This window comes from Alosa alosa, chromosome 23 (genome assembly GCF_017589495.1).
Source record: "Alosa alosa isolate M-15738 ecotype Scorff River chromosome 23, AALO_Geno_1.1, whole genome shotgun sequence".
In the NCBI taxonomy this organism is placed as follows: Eukaryota; Metazoa; Chordata; class Actinopteri; order Clupeiformes; family Clupeidae; genus Alosa; species Alosa alosa.
In genome coordinates, this window is record NC_063211.1 from 20,748,291 (window position 1) to 20,767,705 (window position 19,415).

Consider the following 19,415-nt stretch of genomic DNA (forward strand, 5'->3'; position numbering starts at 1 on the left):
GATGACCGGCTGCACAACTGGGGTTTTGTAACCTTGGATAGCCTGACGTAAAGGTTACCCTGAAAGCAAATGGATGTGTCCTGCCGATACAAACTGAATGTGTGTGTGTGTGTGTGTGTGTGTGTGTGTGTGTTCCGCTTCAGTGTGTATATCATACAGGGTTCCCACGGGTTCTTGAAATCCTTGAAAGTTTCTTTTTGAGGAAAAAATTCCATACAATTCCGTCCGCTTATTAACATTATTTCCATTATTTCGCTACCACCACTGTCAATATCCTATGCGCATGCCTGATTAACGTTGGTTAGAACTACACGGCCAGCTTGATTTCTGCGTGTTTCCCACGTGTAGTGCTTGTTGCCCAAATATCCAATCCAATCCAATCCGCTTTATTTATAAAGCACAGTTTAAACAAACACAAGGTTCCCAAAGTGCTGTACAGCAAGATAAGAAACACACAAGACACCACAGAAGCACAATAATAGGATAAAGTATTAAAATTAAAAGAGATAAAAACTAACTAAAATAAATGTAAAAAATAAAAGTAAAGACATAAAAACTAACATAAAATAAAAAAAGATAAAAAACTAAAAAAAAAGTAAAAAAGAGATTAAAACCACTCAATTCCAATAAATAAAATAAAATAAATACAATATACTGCCCACATAACACATCTACATACATCAACACACTACCTGGGGTAGAGAAAAGAGGTGAGTTTTAAGATGGGACTTAAAAAGAGACAGTGAAGGGGCCTGTCTGATGTGAAGGGGCAGATTGTTCCATAGTTTTGGAGCTCCAACGGCAAAAGCTCGTTCCCCTCTAGATTTTAGCCTGGCTCTGGGCTCTGTCAGAAGCAGCTGGTCAAAAAGTTTATTTCAGCTCAGTTTTATGCAAAACACAAACATGAAAAATAGAAGAAGGCCTACCATCTGTCATATGACCAAAAATGAAAGAAAAAAGCGACAAGGTATCCTTAGTCTGTTGAGGTAAAATGATTTAATCATGCCCGCGCTTGAAATTTATCGACACATTAGGTCCTTGAATTTCAGGATATTGGGCCTGGAAAGTCCTTGAAAGGTCCTTGAATTTTATCTTAACCAAGGTGTGGGAACCCTGATCATAGATAAAAGCTGAGTGGGTGTGTGTGGTCAACATTTTTTACTGATCTTCCAAAAAAGCAAAATAAAGAAATAATTAGAACTCATTCAGAACTCTGCTGCTAGACTTTAACTATAACCAAGAGAGAGCGCATCACCCCTGTGTTAGCTGAACTGCACTGGCTCCCTGTTTCCTATTTAATTGATTTAATGCTGTTAATTACTTACAAAGCTCTTAATGGCATAGCACCGTCAACCGTGGTAAGATCATTTTCATGCAGGCATGACAATAAAGTATATATTCTATTCTATTCTATTCTATTCTATTCTATTCAACCACAAAGAAACCTTAGATCTTCCAGTGCTAATCTTTTAATTGTGCCCAAAGTTCTCCACAAGCGAAGCGGAGAAGCTGCTTTTATTCATTATGCACCGAAGCTATGGAACACCCTGCCTCTGTACATCAAACAGGCAAATTCTTTAAACATCTTTAAAAAAGACCTGAAAACATACCTGTATACGAGACCTTTTAGTCAACTCACTTGTATCTTTATTTATTGCTTTGTTTGTTTGTTTGTATTATGACAATTTTATTTCTCTATTATTGTGTTAAATGCAATAAATGTAAAGCACTTTGAGCTCCATTCTGTGAATGAAAGGTGCTATAATACAAATAAAGCTTATTATTATTATTATTATTATTATTATTATTATTAATGTCACCATGTCTGTAGGAGTCTATCATCAGAATGTGTGTTATCAAAGACTAATCCTTCAATGTAGCCCTGTCTCAGAAGGTCAGAAGATATTTACTCTGTGCATGTGTGTGTGTGAGAGTGTGTGTATGTGAGTGTGTGTAAGAATCTCTGATCGTTAATATTGAACCTCTCTTTTTCACAGTGTGTGTGTCTGTCTGTGCCAGGGTGTATGTGTGTGTAAGAATGTCTGATCGATAATTTGGCTCCCGGCTCTTGTCCTGTCAGACACCCAGTGTATGTGTGTGTGTAACAATGTTTGATTTTTCACATCGTCTCTGTCAGATTTACGACGGGCGACACCAAGGTCCCGTTCTGTCTGCAGTCGTGCGTGAAGCCTCTGAAGTACGCTATCGCTGTGCATGACCACGGCACCGAGTACGTGCACCGCTTCATCGGCAAGGAGCCCAGCGGCCTGCGCTTCAACAAGCTCTTCCTCAACGAGGAAGGTGAGTGCCCACACACACACTAACAAAAGCATACACACATACACACGCAGACGTAGACACACACGCACTCAAACACACACACACGCAGACATAGATACTACACACACACACTCATAACACAAACACACACACACAGACGTACATACACACACATAGTCCAGACTAGTCCACTAGCTATGCCTCAGGACTCTGATAGAGCTCTCAATCAGCAGAATTTCCGGCTGCCTGTCCTGGACAGTGGCTGAGGAGGTGTGTGTGTGTTGACTTTTGGCTAAAGCTCTTCTAGAGCTACCCTGCATTCCTGTGCACTCTGGGCAGGAGCTGCTGGACTCACACATCCCAGTGGTACACACATTTTGTTTTCCATTGAGTTAGTTCTGTGCCGTGTGTGTGTGCACTTGTGTACGTGTGTGTGTGAGTGTGTGTGTGTGTGTGTGAGAGAGAGAGAGAGAGAGAGAGTGTGTGAGTGTTTGTGTCGTTGTTTTTTTTATCATTTTGGTGGGTCATGTTCTCCCCTTAAGCAGATTAGAGGTCGTTGCATGTGACGTAACCTCGGTGGTGTGTGCTAGCTCTTATCTGAGCGCTAGACTCCATACTGTACAGTGCATCCCAGTACAGAGTGCAGTATAGTAAATCCACACAAGCCAAGAGTGATGTCTCATATTGATTCCACATGCATATTGATTCCAGAAATATTGGCCAAGTATAGATATTAAGTGCAGCTTTACAAAATTATTTTTTTTGTTGCTATTTTCACTGAGTCACTGTCTCCCTCCACCCCTTCTTGCCCCAACCCCCCGACAAAACTTCATTTTGTCTCTGTACTTGTACTCTGCACAATGACAATAAAGTTGAATCTGATCTAATCTAATGTAATCTAATGTAATCTACCGGTAATACTGCTACAGTAAATTATATTTTCTTTCTTTCTTTTTTCTTCCTAACAGATAAACCCCACAATCCTATGGTTAATGCTGGAGCTATTGTCTGCACCTCTCTCATCAAGGTAAGTCATTTCCTCTTCCTCTTTTCCTGTGTATAAACAGCTGAACACTGTAAGGTGATGTTGTAGTGCAGATAAGGGATATACATGCATCATGCCCGGTGTAACATGAGCGTCGTTGTGACCTCCAGTCCGTATTAATTCCTGCCCTCAACCTTCCGGTCCACCTTCTGGGATTTCAGCATTACAATGAGAAGGGATGTTTAATTCATTCAGGGGTTTGCGGGTGTAGTGTGTGTGTGGGTGGAAGTGTGTGTGTAGGGGGGTTTACTTTAGCTCAGATTAGGGGCTTGCTGGCCTGGCGATTAAGGTTATGAATAATCATGAGGAGAGAGGGATTTATTTTAGCGTGGGCACTAGGTTGCGGCAGGTCGACATCGCACCCCTGCTGATTGGCTGAGTGGTGCCCATGAGGGGCAGAGGCGGGTGAGTGGGTGGGTAGGGGGGCACAGGAATCTGTGCCCGCTAGTCTGCATGAGCCCTGGGGCGGAAGTACGCCATCGTAGATGCCAGCAGGCAGCGTTAGCCATGGGAGTTGATGATTCAGAACATATAATTCCTGATTCGTGAAACAACACAGACTTTTCAATCTACTGTCACTCTGCGTAGACCTGCCCTTTTGAAGTCAAGAGTCTGCGTAGTGCGTAGACCTGGCCCTCTGAAGTCAACTGAATTATTATGTGGCACTGCTGGGGCCACCTTTACCTGCATGTTTTCAATCCCTCTAAGTTCCGGGGCTGGCAAAGCCAATTTTGATTCAGATCTGAACTGCTCTAGTTCTTCTAGTGTAGACCACACCACCAGGTCATATTCCGCTTCACATTCAGGTGTGACATTCATGACTGACAGAGATGTTCTACTTCTGTCTTAGCTGTCCTAGTGTGTTTGGTCATGTCCTGGCTTTACACAAACACACAGAGGGCCTGACATTGCATCTTTGGGACTGTAAAAGTGTTGAATGAGTTTTTGAGTACCAGTCTTTGCTTGCAGAAAATCATCCCAACTCTCACAGGTGCTCAGATGAAGTCGTAGCCAAACGAGGACACGTACGTTGTCTTGGTTAACTGTTGATGTAGCCTATATTAATATCCTCACAACAAATAACAGCATTCTCTCTTCAACTCAGTGAGACGTACCGTTGGGCATTGCGTTTCATCTGTTCCTCTGTTTCTAACAGACTAGACATTAATCTCTCGTGAAATCTATAAAAATGTTAAACATCCATTTATTAGTTGTCTAGTTATGATTTATAGCATATGATGGAAAACAAAATGGTATCCAGTGATTACTGCTTGGCCACAATATCTGGACATTATTATCTTAAAATAGCAGTTTACCAAACTGGGTTTATCCACCAAAAACAAAACAAAGTAATAATAATAATAATAAACAATTACAAGAAAGTTGATATCTTATATGTTAAAGATGGCATCATTATTCTGTGAAATTTGATAAAGCACGTAGATAAAAGCTGGAGAGAATTAGAATTCCAAGTTCTCTGTCTCCCAGTTTTGGTTCAGGTCGTAACTCTCCGGGAGCAGCAGAGTCCTGTAAGAGTTCCCGGAATGATGAGGAAGTTCCCAGTTCCACGCACACCAGGTCCCCTTACTGTGGCCAGGCAGTGTTGTGCATTCAGCATCAAGTGAAAGTGCAGTGTGCCTGCAACCTCTCTTTCTTTTTCTCTCTATCTCTCCATCTTTTGTCTCTCCCTTCATTCGCACTCTTGCCATCACAGGGAGCAGTGTAATGCTGGGCTCGCTCTCTCTCTCTCCCCTCGCCACTCCCGGTTGAGCGGGGCACGGTGCAGGCGCCGGATTAAACGGCTGTGCAGTTTGCCGTGTTACGTTCGTAATAATGTTTTGCCACGCCACCAAATCTCACTCCTCCACTTCCCCTCCTAGAGCAGTACCAGGAAAGGCCAGAATTTTACAGAATATGAACTCTCTTAAATAATACAATGCCTTAATAATGTATCTGTCTGCTCTAAGTCAGTGATTAAATGCAGTTAAGACTTAAACGTCGACAGGAAATCAAAATTTTGCATAGCCTGCATAGCACCATATTTCTCCTCATACCCACATATACTCCTAACCACCAGGTGGCACTCTTGCATGGTTGGGCTGGGCCTATAACCCTCCCCTTCCTGTCCCCTGGCCCACATCTGGCTGTGTGATGGCTGATTGGTCTGTTGCAGTAGAGTAGTGGTAGATGTGTCTTCACAAGGCCTGCATGGGGTATGTGTGTGTGGACTGTGGACCTCAGGCTTAACCTTGGAAAATTGTATAAAATGTGCTTTTCTGTCAAGGTTCTTCCTCTGTGGTTTTATGTGTTGTGAATATATTTTTGCAGCATTAGGATCTGTGGGAAATTTTGACCTCTGCAACAGGTCAATGACGTTGGTAATTTTTTTCCTTTCAATTGTTTTTTCCCCTGCATTGAAAAAAGATTGACTGCATTAAAAAAAGATTGAAAAATAGTGGATCATAGGTGACTAGAGGATACACTTTAGTCTAAAAATCTGTAGTAGTCAAGAAAATCTGCTTTTTTGTTTTTGCACTAATCATTCACATTGTTTCCTAATAACACACACACACCCTGTTTCCTTAGATCTGAAGTTGTGCATCCTATGTAGGGTGCATCTTTTCTAAGAGACACACTTTATCACTGAAGTGTGTGCTATCACCCTAAGTATATTAGCATTGTATAACTGAAAAACTAGCACTAGCCTATATCCTGTATTTTAATCCCCAGTCAACCCAACAACTTTCACATTATCCAGACATCAACCACTCCCAATAAACCTACATGTCTAATGAGATTTCTTCACTATGGTGTGTAAAATAGCTCTCTCGTGTAAGCTTACTGATCTTATCAGTTTAGTGCAATACTGCCCTCTAGTATTCTGCACTAGGAAAGACATGTAATTGGCCAGACTGTAAAAGCTAAACATAACTGTATTTTAAAACTATATATATACATATATCGCATTCTGTCATAGAATGCAACTGCATGGTAGAATATTCAGTTACAGAGCATACAGTAGTTTATGGCTACTGTTAGTAGTAAGGAGGATACTAGTTTTTCATGCTAGTATACTATTTTGATTAATTGCCTTGCGTATAGTACCTGCATCCTGTGCCTCATGCTTGCTGCAGTGGCACTAGTGATTGTGCTAGGAAAAACATTGGTGTACTTAAATAAAACAGTCTTCTGAAAGGAGACGGTTGGCTTAACTTCCAAACGCATTCACAAACATACTCATTGTATTTCTTACACCATAGCTCCTGTTTCACCATAGTTTACGATCATCTCTGCCTTACTTATTTTGCAGATGTGAGCTCTTTAATGTAGAAAAGATTTATGAATTCATGAATAATACACACGTTTTATAATTGGATACATTGGAACCTGCTCACGCACACTGCCATTTTCTGTCCTACGTTGAAACAGTTTCATTTTAAACCCCTGTATTTTGAGTCTGTGGACTTCCTTTCACCATACACCCCCCAAACTAACTACAGTCTATTTTACACAGACCGCCTGAAGCAAATGATTGAGTCATAGAATTTGATTAGTGATGTCTGTCTAATGAAATATTAATCATATCACTGCTCGGTGTTATTAACGTCTTCTTGTTCAGGATTTATGATCTTGTTTTTGTGTTCTGGCTAATGGTACGGCTAAATTGATTTCTAGCGATAGTGGTACACATTTGTAGTAATGTTAGACGTACGCTGTAAGATATACTGTGTTTATATGGTGTCTGTGTGAGTATGTGTGTGAAACTTTAATCCATACTTCTCCTCTCTCTTTTTTGTTTTCCAGTCAGGAGCAAGCAACGCAGAGAAGTTTGATTATGTAAGTGTACTCACATAAGTAATATCAGTCGATTGATGAACGCTTGTGACGGAAGTTGAGTTTAATAGTCATGGGGGTTCTTCCGCAGGTCATGAACTTCATGAATAAGCTGGCAGGAAATGAATATGTAGGCTTCAGTAATGCCACGTAAGTACTCTCCTGATAAAGCTTTTTTCAGCAAATGTGTGTATGTGTGTTTATGCCAGGTGTTTTATGCCAGGACGTTTGTGTACATCCTCATATTTCAGGATGGCTAGTCTGAGATGAGCCCTCACACCAAGTGAAATCCCATTTTTTTTTTATTCTGACAACTTCTTTCTTTCTTTCGACCTCTACAGGTTCCAGTCGGAGCGATTGTCTGGTGACAGGAACTTTGCCATTGGCTATTACTTGAAAGAGAAAAAGGTGAAGACACCTGCACTCTCTGGCTCTGACAGCCTTCATCTCATCTCTCTCTTTCTTCTCCTCCTTTCTGTTCTCTCTCACCTACATCTGTCTATCCTTCTTTCTTCTCCTCTCCTCCTCCCTGCTCCTCTCTTCTTCTCTATATATCTTTTGGCCTTCAGCATCTTTCTCCGTACCGAGCTGCAGCTCACTGTTGAGTGGTTCCTGACTATTTTCTCTCTGCTGTAGTGTTTCCCAGAGGGGACGGACATGACCGCCATCCTGGACTTTTACTTCCAGGTGAGTCCGGGTAACTCAGGCTGCTCTCATATTCATTTAGCAGATGCTTTTTATCTAAAGCGACTTACATACAGTAGCAGCTCAGGGTTACATGTCTTGCTCAAGGGCAACGGTAGAGGCCGGGAATTGAACCCACAGCCTTTCAGGCTACTGCATGCTAGCCCAGCCCGTTAGCCACTAGCCACAATAGGCACAGTTATTATTCTATGGCAAGCACTGCTTGAGTGACACATGGCCTTGAAGTGGGTGCTCCACTGCAGTGGGCTAATTTCACTAGAAGTCTTTGTGTGTGTGTGTGTGTGTGTGTGTGTGTGTGTGTGTGTGTGTGTGTTAAGGTTGTGATGAAACAGATTAACATGACACACGTGTGTGTGTGGTCTCTAAATCATGTGTGTATGTGTGTGTTTTTGCCAGTCAGCTGTGTTCGATCGATGTGGTGTGTTGAGGTGTTTGATGAAATAGTTCTGCATCATTCATTTGTGTGTGTGTATCTTAATCATAATGTGTGTGTGTTTTGCTGTTCTCAGCTGTGTTCGATTGAGGTGACATGTGAGAGCGCCAGCGTTATGGCTGCCACGCTGGCCAATGGTGGCTTCTGTCCAATCACAGGAGAGCGTGTGCTAAACCCTGAAGCTGTGCGGAACACATTGAGTCTCATGCACTCTTGCGGCATGTACGACTTCTCTGGGCAATTCGCTTTCCACGTGAGTATCACACACACACACACACACACACACACACACACACACACACACACACACACGCACACACACACACACACACACACACCATATAACTCACCACAGCTTCATTAGTTCAAGTTCAAGTAGTTTTATTGTCACACAGCTTCATTAGTATATGGACTTGGTTTCAACTGAAGCCCCCTTTTCTTCCTCCATTTAATAGTGTCTGCACACCCTCATGCTACATTTTTAGAATGTAGCACATGTTTGCTCTCCTCCGGTCGTAACCCCCATTGCACACTCTGGCTGACATGAGTAAACATTCCAAGAGGAACTGTCACTTGCCCCCCACACACTGGCGCCCAAGTTCTTACTGACAAGCATTCAATGAACCATGGACTGAGTAACGGCAACAAACACAGAACTGAATTGTAATAGTCGGCGCTGATGTGAAGAGTTGTAATGGAATGTCAGAACTCAGAAGCGTAGAAAACCCCTCTCATGTGGGCACCGACTCAGTTCCAGTCTTAACACTGTGTTGAGATCAGATCAGATGAACGTTATTGTCTCCAAGGAGGGACGCTCATCTTGGGCATCACACTGCATGCAATGAAGACATTACATTAGAGCAACATAACAAGACACAGAGATAACAGACAAACAATTATATGTTTATGCTGTGTATACGTAATTCAAAGACAATGGTGTTGCACGCCACCTTGTGGTAATATGTAATATTATTCCACTGCTTGGTTGAATTTCCCATTGTCCTACGTAATTTAGAACGACCATTAACCGTATGTTATCTGCACACCTATGAAGTAGATCCATTTTTTTGGCCGTATCACACTTTGTACATTGTACATGCAACATTGTAGCATATGACGGAGGTGGCTTTTAGCTAGATGGATGACAGCAGGCTAAGTAAAATAGCGATGTTTCAAAGCTAAAGTTCATCAGAATTTTGGGATCTGCCCGCTTGACAACGGGGAGAGATAGAACTAACGACTGGCCTTTGGCGAAGCAACCATCCATTTAGAACTAGTAACGGCAGTTTGTCCTGTGAGTTGAGAAATTAGTTGATATGTGTCGGAAGAAATTAGTTCTACAAACAAGACAGTTTTAGCTATTAAAACGTTTAAATTGTAACAGGAAATGAACACAACGCAAGTGGCAACAGTGGAATAAATTGGGATAATGGACTCCACGGTGGGGCACAGAAGTTAATGCAACTTTACAACCGGCAAGTCCGGGCCGTTTTACAACCTCGACCGTGCATTAACTTCTGTGAACAGACCACCGTGTCGTCCATTATCCCTTACGTATTGCTCTCCTCACACACGTCTCCCCTGTCGGTCTATTTCAGGTGGGCTTGCCAGCTAAATCTGGAGTGGCTGGGGGCATCCTGTTGGTGGTACCCAACGTCATGGGCATCATGTGCTGGTCTCCACCTCTGGACAAGCTTGGCAACAGCGTACGCGGCATCCAGTTCTGCACGGTACGGGCACCTTCAGTCACAGTCACGACTCACTCAGCAGTTACAGAATTATCTTTTCAAATGTACAGCACTTGACCACCAACAAAGCCAGTGTAATTAAAACCTATTTTAAAACGGATAGTTCCGGTCCTTGATTATGATTGGCTGAACACATTGTATAAAACACAGCAACCATTCACAGTGACAGCATTAGATTCAATATTGCTGCATCACACATCATTGCAAAGCTGCATCCAAAGACATTAGACCAGAGCAGTATTATAAAGATGACAGCTTGTTGTTCATTTTGATATAGTCTAGTAAGTAGTTTTAGGTGTTTAGTAGTTTTTTCTCCCACTAGTTTGCTGCTGATAGCTCTGCGCATGTGACACCTAGTGGCTGCTGGAGGAGTTGCAGCAGCAGAGAATGTTGGTTAATAAAGCCACAACCATTCAAGAAAAAAATGTAAAAAATGTAATTAGTTTTAACACCAACAAAACCATCTTAAATATAATATAATGTTGTAATGCCTTTTGCACTGTACGCATGGCAAACCCAAACAAATTGAAATAGATCCCTTAAGCAAGCTCCAGGCGATGTATCAGGTGAGGGCCATTAAAGAGAAATACGCTTCAGAAGCGACAGCAGGGGGGTGGCCAGCGGCCTTCTCTCCTCTGTGATTTAAAGTGTACTTTTTGCCACATTTCAGGAGTGGGCAGAAAGCACAGTAGAAATATAGAGGCTTTGCTAGGCTGTTGATTTATGAGGGGGGAGTAAGTGAAACCATAAAGTGTGAGATGAGATTTGCACCAGTATATTTTCTGAGCTCTCCTCTCTCTCTTCCCATATTAAACCCTCAGCAGTTTATTCCCTCAGAAGTATCAGTTTAAAGCTGTTTAATCTAAATATGCCGTCAGAGTTCTCTGATCAACTTAAAGCATATGAGGACAAATCCTGAGATCTGTTTATAAGATATTCAGTAGGGTATTCTCTCACTAGTTTGCTGCTGTTGCTTCTGCTTATGTGGAAGCATCCTTGGAGAGAGCTCATTAGATGAAGAATATAGGAATGGTGGAACTGGCAGACAGACTGCAGAAACACACACACACACACATCATCCTGAGCGCCTCCTCTCTGACTCTGTGGTTGGTCCTTGTGCGTCCCCAGGACCTGGTGCATCTCTGCAACTTCCACAATTACGACAACCTGAGGCACTTCGCCAAGAAGCTGGACCCACGCCGGGAGGGCGGCGACCAGAGAGTGAGTTTTGGTTTTGGTTTTGCCCATCTCGGGCACCTCTGTCCTTTTAACTCATCTTCCCTGTGCCCGCTCCAAATGTCCTGTTCGTGCCAACCAAATGACTGCAATGCCCAGCGCAAGGTGTGATTTTTTTTTTTATGTTGACGTGCTGCCATGACAACCAAGAGATGAAGGACTCGAGCATGTTCAATGTGTGAGCTCCCAGCTCAGGATGGTTTTCCTTTGGTCAGCAATGTCAAGCTTTGCATGTCTAGTCTGGACGTTAATGCCCTCTTCTGGAGGCTTATATTATTGCAGCATTAATCTTTTTACATTAAACTGCTATGTCTCTTGCTTCCCGCTCACCCCAGTGCCTTTAACACACATGACAGTTTGACATAAGCTCTCACTACAGCTGATCTCTCTCCACCGGTAACCCTCTCCCAACCCACTCTGTGCCTCACATTATCACATACGCTGCCAGAGACCACCTCAAGTGCATTACTTTTGCAGGTCTACAAAGAGGGGTTATCTTTCTGTCCGGCTGTCTGTATTTTTTCTTTCTTTCTTTCTTTCATTCTTTCTTTCTTTCTTTCTTTCTTTCTTTTTCTCTCTTTGTTAATTTGTTTTGTTTTGCTTGGTTTCGCTTTGACACAGACATGAGCATACACGCTTTTAGTGTCAGTAGATCCAGACTAACGTGTCCCCCTCTTCGCTGCCCAACGCACTCAACCCCTCCCCTCCTCCCCCCAGCAGCCGATCTTCACACCCATGGATTACGAGAGCCTGCAGCAGGAGCTGGCTCTGAAAGAGTCCGTGTGGCGGAGGGTGTCTCCGCACGAGGCCGAGTGCCCCCGCTCCAGCACCGTCGTGTTCCGCATGGGCGAGGCCGCCAGCAGCGGCGTTGCCACATCGGGTGCCAGCGGCGCACAGGCACCCGCACGCGAGACCAGAAACGCCATCTAGAGGAGATGAGGCGTAGCGGACCTCCCTCCCCTTCCCCTTTCGACCCCTCCTTCTCCCTCTTCCCCCCTCGACTCAAGTCAACGCCACCCGCACGCAACACCAGGAGCGCCATCTAGAGGAGAGAAATGAAGGTGGCTTAGCTGACGTTGCTCCCCTCTCCCATCTCAATCCCTTCCCATCCCTCTCCCCCAGGAGCGGAGCACCATCTAGTGGAGAGAAGTGAGGACACTCAATGTGTGACACTAGGAGTGCCATCTAGTGGAGAGGAGTAGAAAAGTGGCACTCAGTGGCACTCTCCCTGAACTCAATGGTGCCTCAGAGGCCCTCACTGTGCTCATGTCTGTGTATCTGTTAACAGTATTTATTTACAAAGACAAATAGAGGAGTAACTGACCGATCCCCAGCCTGCCCATCAAACGCAAAAGGTCGGACAAGCGGCCGCCTTCAGCCTTCTAGCTAGCATAGTTTGCTAATCTCTGTTAATGTCCAAGTGATATTGCATGGCACTGGATGGCCAGCTATTGGGAGACAAAGGGACATATTTTGCCCAGAAACCATTCATTGTGCTGTGGATGAGAATTCCGGTGTGATTTTGACCTAAACTGTGTTAAAACATGAACGTATGTCTCATAGCTCACCTCGGCTTGAAAATAATTCAGTGGAAATGCATGGATTCAGTTGCTTCCAGTAGCAGCAACTGGAATCCATGCAATTCCACAGAATTATTTTTGGAATCTGATCCCTTATCATACCTGTTCGTTTCAGACTAGGCCGCTCAATTTATCGTGACTAAATTCAAGATGGCGTTGAACGGTAAAATTCCTTAAGGTACTGTGTGTATAAATTGTCTTGTAAATAAACTACCAGTGCTTTTTCAAAGTTCTCAATGTCTCGTTTTAAATGTCAAGGCCCTCGGAAGTCTACCAATGAAGTATGGAGCTACTTTGAGCCTCGTAAATGGTGTAAAACAGTGATTTATTTGCATGGCTAGGCCGATGCCCGAGGCACCGCAACGAAACACTGTTGGTAGCATTGGCTAACTAGCGCCAGATTTCTCAGTGCAGGGGACAAGCCGAGGTGAGCTATGAGACATACGTTCACACTCGGTATCATGTTTCAACACACTTTATGTCAATATCACACCGGAATTCTCCTTTAAGCTTAGACTAGAGGTAAGAGAGAGGTCACAAATCAACAGACAAAAGGAAAAGCCTCATCTCTTGGTCATCATGCTAGCACCACAGATTGCATGCTTGGGCCTTGGGATCGGTCAATTGAGGAGTTATTGTGTGTGTGTGTGTGTGAGTGAGATCAGAGAGGTGTGGACACGATCTGCACCTTGAGGCCTTACCAGCATGTGATGACTGTTGAGTTTACTGCTTCCTGTTAGTCATCACCAGGGAATTTTAATTAAGCTGGTGCTGATATAAATGACTTTAATAAAAGGCTATTTTCATTTGAAATCACACCCAGGAAACTGATTACAATCAGGACTAGAAGTTCTCGCGTACTGTGGCTAATGCCAGGCTGTTTAAGATTTGAAGATAAGTGCTGATACATAACAGCTTTTAATGTTACTTATCGACAGAGCTTCAGGCACAGAAGTTTCCCTTGCTTGAAGGCTTGTTAGAAATACTGGATATAACTAGATTTAATCAGCCTGTTTCACTTCTCCCTGGCTAGAGTAACTCACAGAAGGCAGAACTGGTGAATCTCATGAAAAAATTGCATAGGATCCACACTTTTGTTGTTTTACTGAAACATCACAATATTGCCATCAGTAGCACAACACAGAATGTCTTAACACTGTACTGAATGTGAAATATAATGAGCCATATATATATATAATATAATATACAGTATATAAATCTATGATGAGTGTTCTGCTAGGCTCACGACAAGTGTACCAAATCGGTTTAGAAGAGAGAATATAGTACTGATTCCTCCATACTTGAAGCTTCAGTTCTCCCTGCAGCTGAGACGAGGCAAGTGGCACGAACACCAAAGGCGGTGCCAAGAACCTTACCAGTGAGCCTACAAACCTGCGCTTTATGTATCTATATGTCTCAGTGTACATTGTTATCAACAGCAGTCCAGAACTTTAGGTTAATCAGTGACTGTAGCAGCACCCGTACCAATACTCTGAATTTGTATTTGTAATGTAACTTAATGTTATTTCAAGATCATTGCCTGTTGGGTCTTTCGAAATCATGGAAAGGAACTTCAAATAGTGAAAGAGAGTGCCAAAGTAGAGAATTGTTAGTAGCAAGGTGTAAGCTGCCCAGGTAGCAGTTCATGTTTGTTTGTTTGCTTGTTTGTTTGTTGTTGTTTTTTTTGTCGATGTTCTTAATTTGTGAATTATGAATAATAATTGACTGTATTTCTGAACTGGCTGAAGTCCTGTTCAGTGAAATATATCTAAATTATCATGGATGATGTTAAATGTTAAAGTTGGGAAATTATTTGAAACATTGGCTGAAAGGCAGGGAATGAATGAATGATTGATTGAATAAGAAAACTACTCTAAGTAAAAGTGTTGTTGACTGCGTTGTTCATTATCCAACATTAGTTTGAAACATGTTTATTGTATTTTTGTCATCAAAAGGGCAATGTAGAAATGTGAAATTAGCCTTCGTCAGCTTCACTGAATTTCATTCCTGCAGTTTTTCTGTCAACACAGCATCAGGAGTGTGTAACCATGGATTACGGAATTAACCTTGTGAAAATCATGTTTGTTTGTTTGTTTTTTTGTTTTTGTTTTGATCATGTCTCGTAATTAGTTATGTTGTGGTAATAAACTCTGTGTAACTCCACTTTCCCTCCTGGTGGGACGAGTAGTGTGCTTTTCTTACTTCCTCTGCACCAGAGTGCACATGTGCATGATTACTATGGGGTATACTGTATGTAGGTTTGTAAATCAGCATTATATTTTATATAATCATATTTTCATTTAATTATAACATCATTTAAATAAAAATGCATATGTTAGTAGTAGTTGATATGCAGGTGTTGTGGAATGTGATTGCTTTGCATGAGATTTCTAAGTAACAAGAAAAAAATCTGTTTTTCCATATAATCCCTCTAACCATTTTTTTTTTCTGTCTGTTTTGAGTCAGCAGCAGTGCTGTTGGTTGTGTGTGATTTATGGTGACCATGTCAGCTTCCTGACTTACATCTGACCAGCAATGCTTCCCGCCAGTCTTCTGTCATGGCATGTTATGTTGCCTAGAAGCTAATGCCTTTGATAACACCTTTCTTCCAGGTGCAGTACGACGACACAGGAGGCCAGTGCCCTTCCATTGTCTATTCTTCCCCCTCAGTAATCAGACCCCACCTCTGTCAACCATGTTTATGGGCTTGTACGTAGCATAAACTGTTGCCTCTGCTCTCTCGCAGGTGAAGTCCGTCATCAACCTACTCTTTGCCGCCTACACCGGGGATGTGTCTGCTCTGAGGAGGTGAGCCAGGCCTTGTTTCATAGTGTCTGTTTACTCGTGCACAGCCAGCGGAGCCACACAGCTTAGTGTTAGAGCGTTTACCTTATAACACTATACCACACACCGTAGTGTTATAGGACGCCACATCGTATGGTTAGCCCAAAGCCCAAAATGTATTTTAAAAACCTTTCATTTTATTAAATTCACTGTAAAAACAATGAATATATGACATATTCAAATGCAGATTACAGTATGTTTTTTTAATCTCTCGACACGTTAGTGTTAGCCCAAAGTCCAAAATATACTTACATTTTTTTTATTATTATTATTAAATTTGCCATACAAAAAATTACTATATGACATTCAAATACAGATATTTTACAATATGTTTTCTCCATAGTTTAAAAGCATGAGGCCTCTGACCTCTAATGTTGTCAGGGTGGGTTGTGTAAATACAAGAGGTAGAGCTGTAAAGAATGCTGTAAAGGATGCTATGGCGGTGGATTCTAGAGTCCTCAGCAGTGGGTTTTAATGAGGGTTTGAGTGTTTGGATAAAAGGCACTCCTCATTTGGTTTCTTCTTCTCTGTCTCTTTCTCTCTTTCTATTTTTTTCTCTGTCTATCTGTTCCCTTTCCCTCTGTCTCTTTCTTCTCTTCTCAGGTTTGCGCTCTCATCCATGGACATGGAGCAGAGAGACTATGATTCCAGGACCGCACTTCATGTAGCTGCAGCTGAAGGTACTGACCCTTTTCTGATTTACCTTTATTTTATCAGATCATAATATACAGGTGGGTCTCAAAATAGAGTAACCCCCACCCCCCTAATTTAGTTCAAAAAGTGGATCTTTCATATATTCTAGATTCATTAGATATAAAGTGAAATATTTCAAGCCATTTTTTGGTGTAATCTTGATGATTACAGCTTACAGGTCATGAAAACCAAAAATGAATATCTCAAAATATTAGAATAAAGAGGTTATAATACAGAAATGTCGACCTTTTGAAAAGAAATGAACTAATCTGACTAATTTTACTAATCTAAAAAAGTTCATTGTTCACCTGTACTCTATCCGTGACCTCAATTAATTTGTAATTCATTTGTAAATGATTTCAAGGACATGTAAGAGCTTGATTTTGCAGCAGTGATAAGTCATTCATTCTGTTGGAATCATAGTCCTAGTATCTATTCAGTCCAGAAATGTTGCATTATAAAAAATAGTGTGAATCCTTTATTTTGCTTCACAAACTTCGCTTGATTTGTGGGGACGACGAGTGGACCGGGGTGTAATTGATATGTTCCAAACAGTAGTGGGGGTTTTGGGAGAGACTGAGGCAGGGCCCTTTCTCTCGCAGCTGGTGTGCGATCACCTTGTTACTTTCGTTACTTCCCATCCTCCAAAGATCCACGGCAAACCAGTGAGTGGGTCCGCAAAACATTTGTCAATATCCCGAATAGTCCTAACTTGTCAGCGCAGGAGGAAGAGCAGTTGATCGAAATTGCAAATGACGGCGGTCGTGTGTATAAGGAAACCTCTCTGGCGGGTTTTTGGATCAAGACCAAAGCAGAATATCCCGAGATAGCCGTAAAATCGCTGAAAACGTTTCCCACCACGTATCTATGCGAGGCCGGGTTTTCGGCAATGACTGCAACTAAGACCAAATTGCGCAATCGACTGGACATTTCAAACACATTGAGGGTCACTGTCTTCCATCACCCCCAGATGGAACCTTCTTGTTGCAGGGAAATATATATATATATATTCGTAATGCACGTTTAGTTCCCATGTTTTGTTCCCATATTTTGTTAAGCATGTTCACACAGATGTAGCTTCAAGTTGTTCAATATTCATAGTTCATATTGTTCAATTTTCACTTCTTCAAGTTCCGCGTTTTCACATGTTTAAGAGATCGTTACCTTCACTGTTCATACATAACTGGAGCTAGTTCTTTTCAAGTAATGCATGCACAACACATATGGAACATGGAACCCCCGAACCCCCATCCGTCCGTGAAAAAAAAAATAGGAATCAAACCGGTCCATGGTACATAAAAGGTTGGGGACCCCTGCTGTAATCCATTATTGATTTCCACTGTCTTGTGCTTGTGTGTGTGTGTGTGTGTGTGTGTGTGTGTGTGTTTTAATCACAGGACATGCTGAAGTGGTCAGGTTTTTGCTCGAGGCCTGCAAAGTGAATCCTGTGCCCAAAGACAGGTGAGACTCCACAAAGCTAACACTTACACTCAAAGCTAACACTTACACTCAAAACCTAACACTTACACTCAAAGCTAATCTTAACATTCAAACCTGACCCTAACATTCAAACCTAACCCTAACACTCAAACCTAGCCCTAACACTCAAAGCTAATCGTAACAGTCAAAGCTAACACTAACACTCCAAGCCAACCGTAACACTCAAAGCCAACCCTAACCCTCAAATGTAACCCTTATAGGGAAAGTGGAATAAAGCATTATCTCCAATATTCCAATATGTGGTTTAATGTTCTGCGTTTCTCACTAGTGGTTCACTTTGACACTAAAAGTATTATTCTGTGTATGAAGTATGATGACTCTGTATGATATCTGTACTGTCCCTGTGTATATCTGTGTGTGACTATGTATTTAGAGATAAGCGGAAATATTATGACTGCAGTGTTTCACTGTTCTGCATGGCAGCGTCACTAAAGTAGCTATCTGCTCCGGATTGCCAGGTAGCCACTAATCAGTGTGATTCAGTGTAGTCCATGTGAGATGAGATGACCAACGCCATCTCCCGTCACACTCAGCCAACCCTAACACTCATAGCTAACCCTAACACTCAAAGATACACTAATACTCAAATGTAACCCTTATACTCAAATTAACCCTAACATTCAAACCCTAGAACTCAGAGCTAACACTCAAAGTCAGTTTCTTCACTCAAAGCTAACCCTGAAACTTAGACCTAACACTTACACTCAACGCTAACCCTTACACTCAAAGCTAACCCTAATCCTCAAAGCTAACCCATATACTGAAGGCTAACCCATAAACTAACCTTAAACTCAAATATAGCCTTAACACTGAAAGCTAACTCTTAGATTCAAAGTAACACTCAAAGTAACCCTAACACTCAAAGAGTAGAATAGACTTTATTGTTATGTCATGACATAATTGTATGAAAAAAGTAACCCTAATACTCAAAGCTAATCCTAACGCTCAAATCTAACATTACTCTAAGCTAACCCTAACATTCAAAGTAACCCTTACACTGAAATACCTGGCCCACGCTTGACATGGGAAAAATGGCAATTCATCCTTTGTGGGCAAGCAAAACATCTAGTCAACTTTGAGTCAAAATTGCCTTCAAACTGTAAAGAGGTAAAATCCATAGGGTCCACCCAGAGTCATAGAAAGAAAGAGTTGCGACACTCTTTGATGTCGCCGCCACGCAATCAAAAGTTCCAAAAACTACAATCCTGCTTGCTTTTGTTTATGTAAAGCACATTGAATGACCTCTGTGTATGAAATGCGCTATATAAATAAACTTGACTTGACTTGACTTGACAATCCAAGGCACAGCTGAACGGGTAACCTAATGTAAAAGATCTAGATAAAGCTTTAGATAAAAACAGCCATACAGTATGCATGCATATGCAGCAGTATAACTCTTACATACGAACAGTAACAGATGGTCTACCTTTAGATAAAAACAGTCATGTTATGCACTGTACGTAGATGCAGTATTGGCTTGGCCTGATCACCTGTCTCGCCTTCCCTCCAATCCACAG

The 19,415-nt window shown here is 42.0% G+C and overlaps 1 protein-coding gene across 6 annotated transcripts in view; it reads left to right on the forward strand.

Annotated features, from left to right (window-relative positions):
* glsa (glutaminase a) overlaps window positions 1-19,415 on the forward strand; it is a 42,646-nt gene that overhangs the window by 20,638 nt on the left and 2,593 nt on the right. For 4 of the 6 annotated variants that reach the window (XM_048234421.1, XM_048234422.1, XM_048234423.1 and 1 more), the window contains 12 exons: window positions 2,138-2,301; window positions 3,249-3,307; window positions 7,130-7,162; window positions 7,251-7,309; window positions 7,501-7,567; window positions 7,796-7,846; window positions 8,374-8,550; window positions 9,896-10,027; window positions 11,174-11,266; window positions 15,608-15,669; window positions 16,309-16,385; window positions 17,796-17,859. In XM_048234421.1, the coding sequence (XP_048090378.1) occupies window positions 2,138-2,301; window positions 3,249-3,307; window positions 7,130-7,162; window positions 7,251-7,309; window positions 7,501-7,567; window positions 7,796-7,846; window positions 8,374-8,550; window positions 9,896-10,027; window positions 11,174-11,266; window positions 15,608-15,669; window positions 16,309-16,385; window positions 17,796-17,859 (1,038 nt within the window). Of the gene's footprint in view, window positions 1-2,137; window positions 2,302-3,248; window positions 3,308-3,768; window positions 5,704-7,129; window positions 7,163-7,250; window positions 7,310-7,500; window positions 7,568-7,795; window positions 7,847-8,373; window positions 8,551-9,895; window positions 10,028-11,173; window positions 11,267-15,607; window positions 15,670-16,308; window positions 16,386-17,795; window positions 17,860-19,415 lie in introns of those variants that run through there. The other 2 variants (XM_048234426.1, XM_048234425.1) reach the window with 2 other exon arrangements.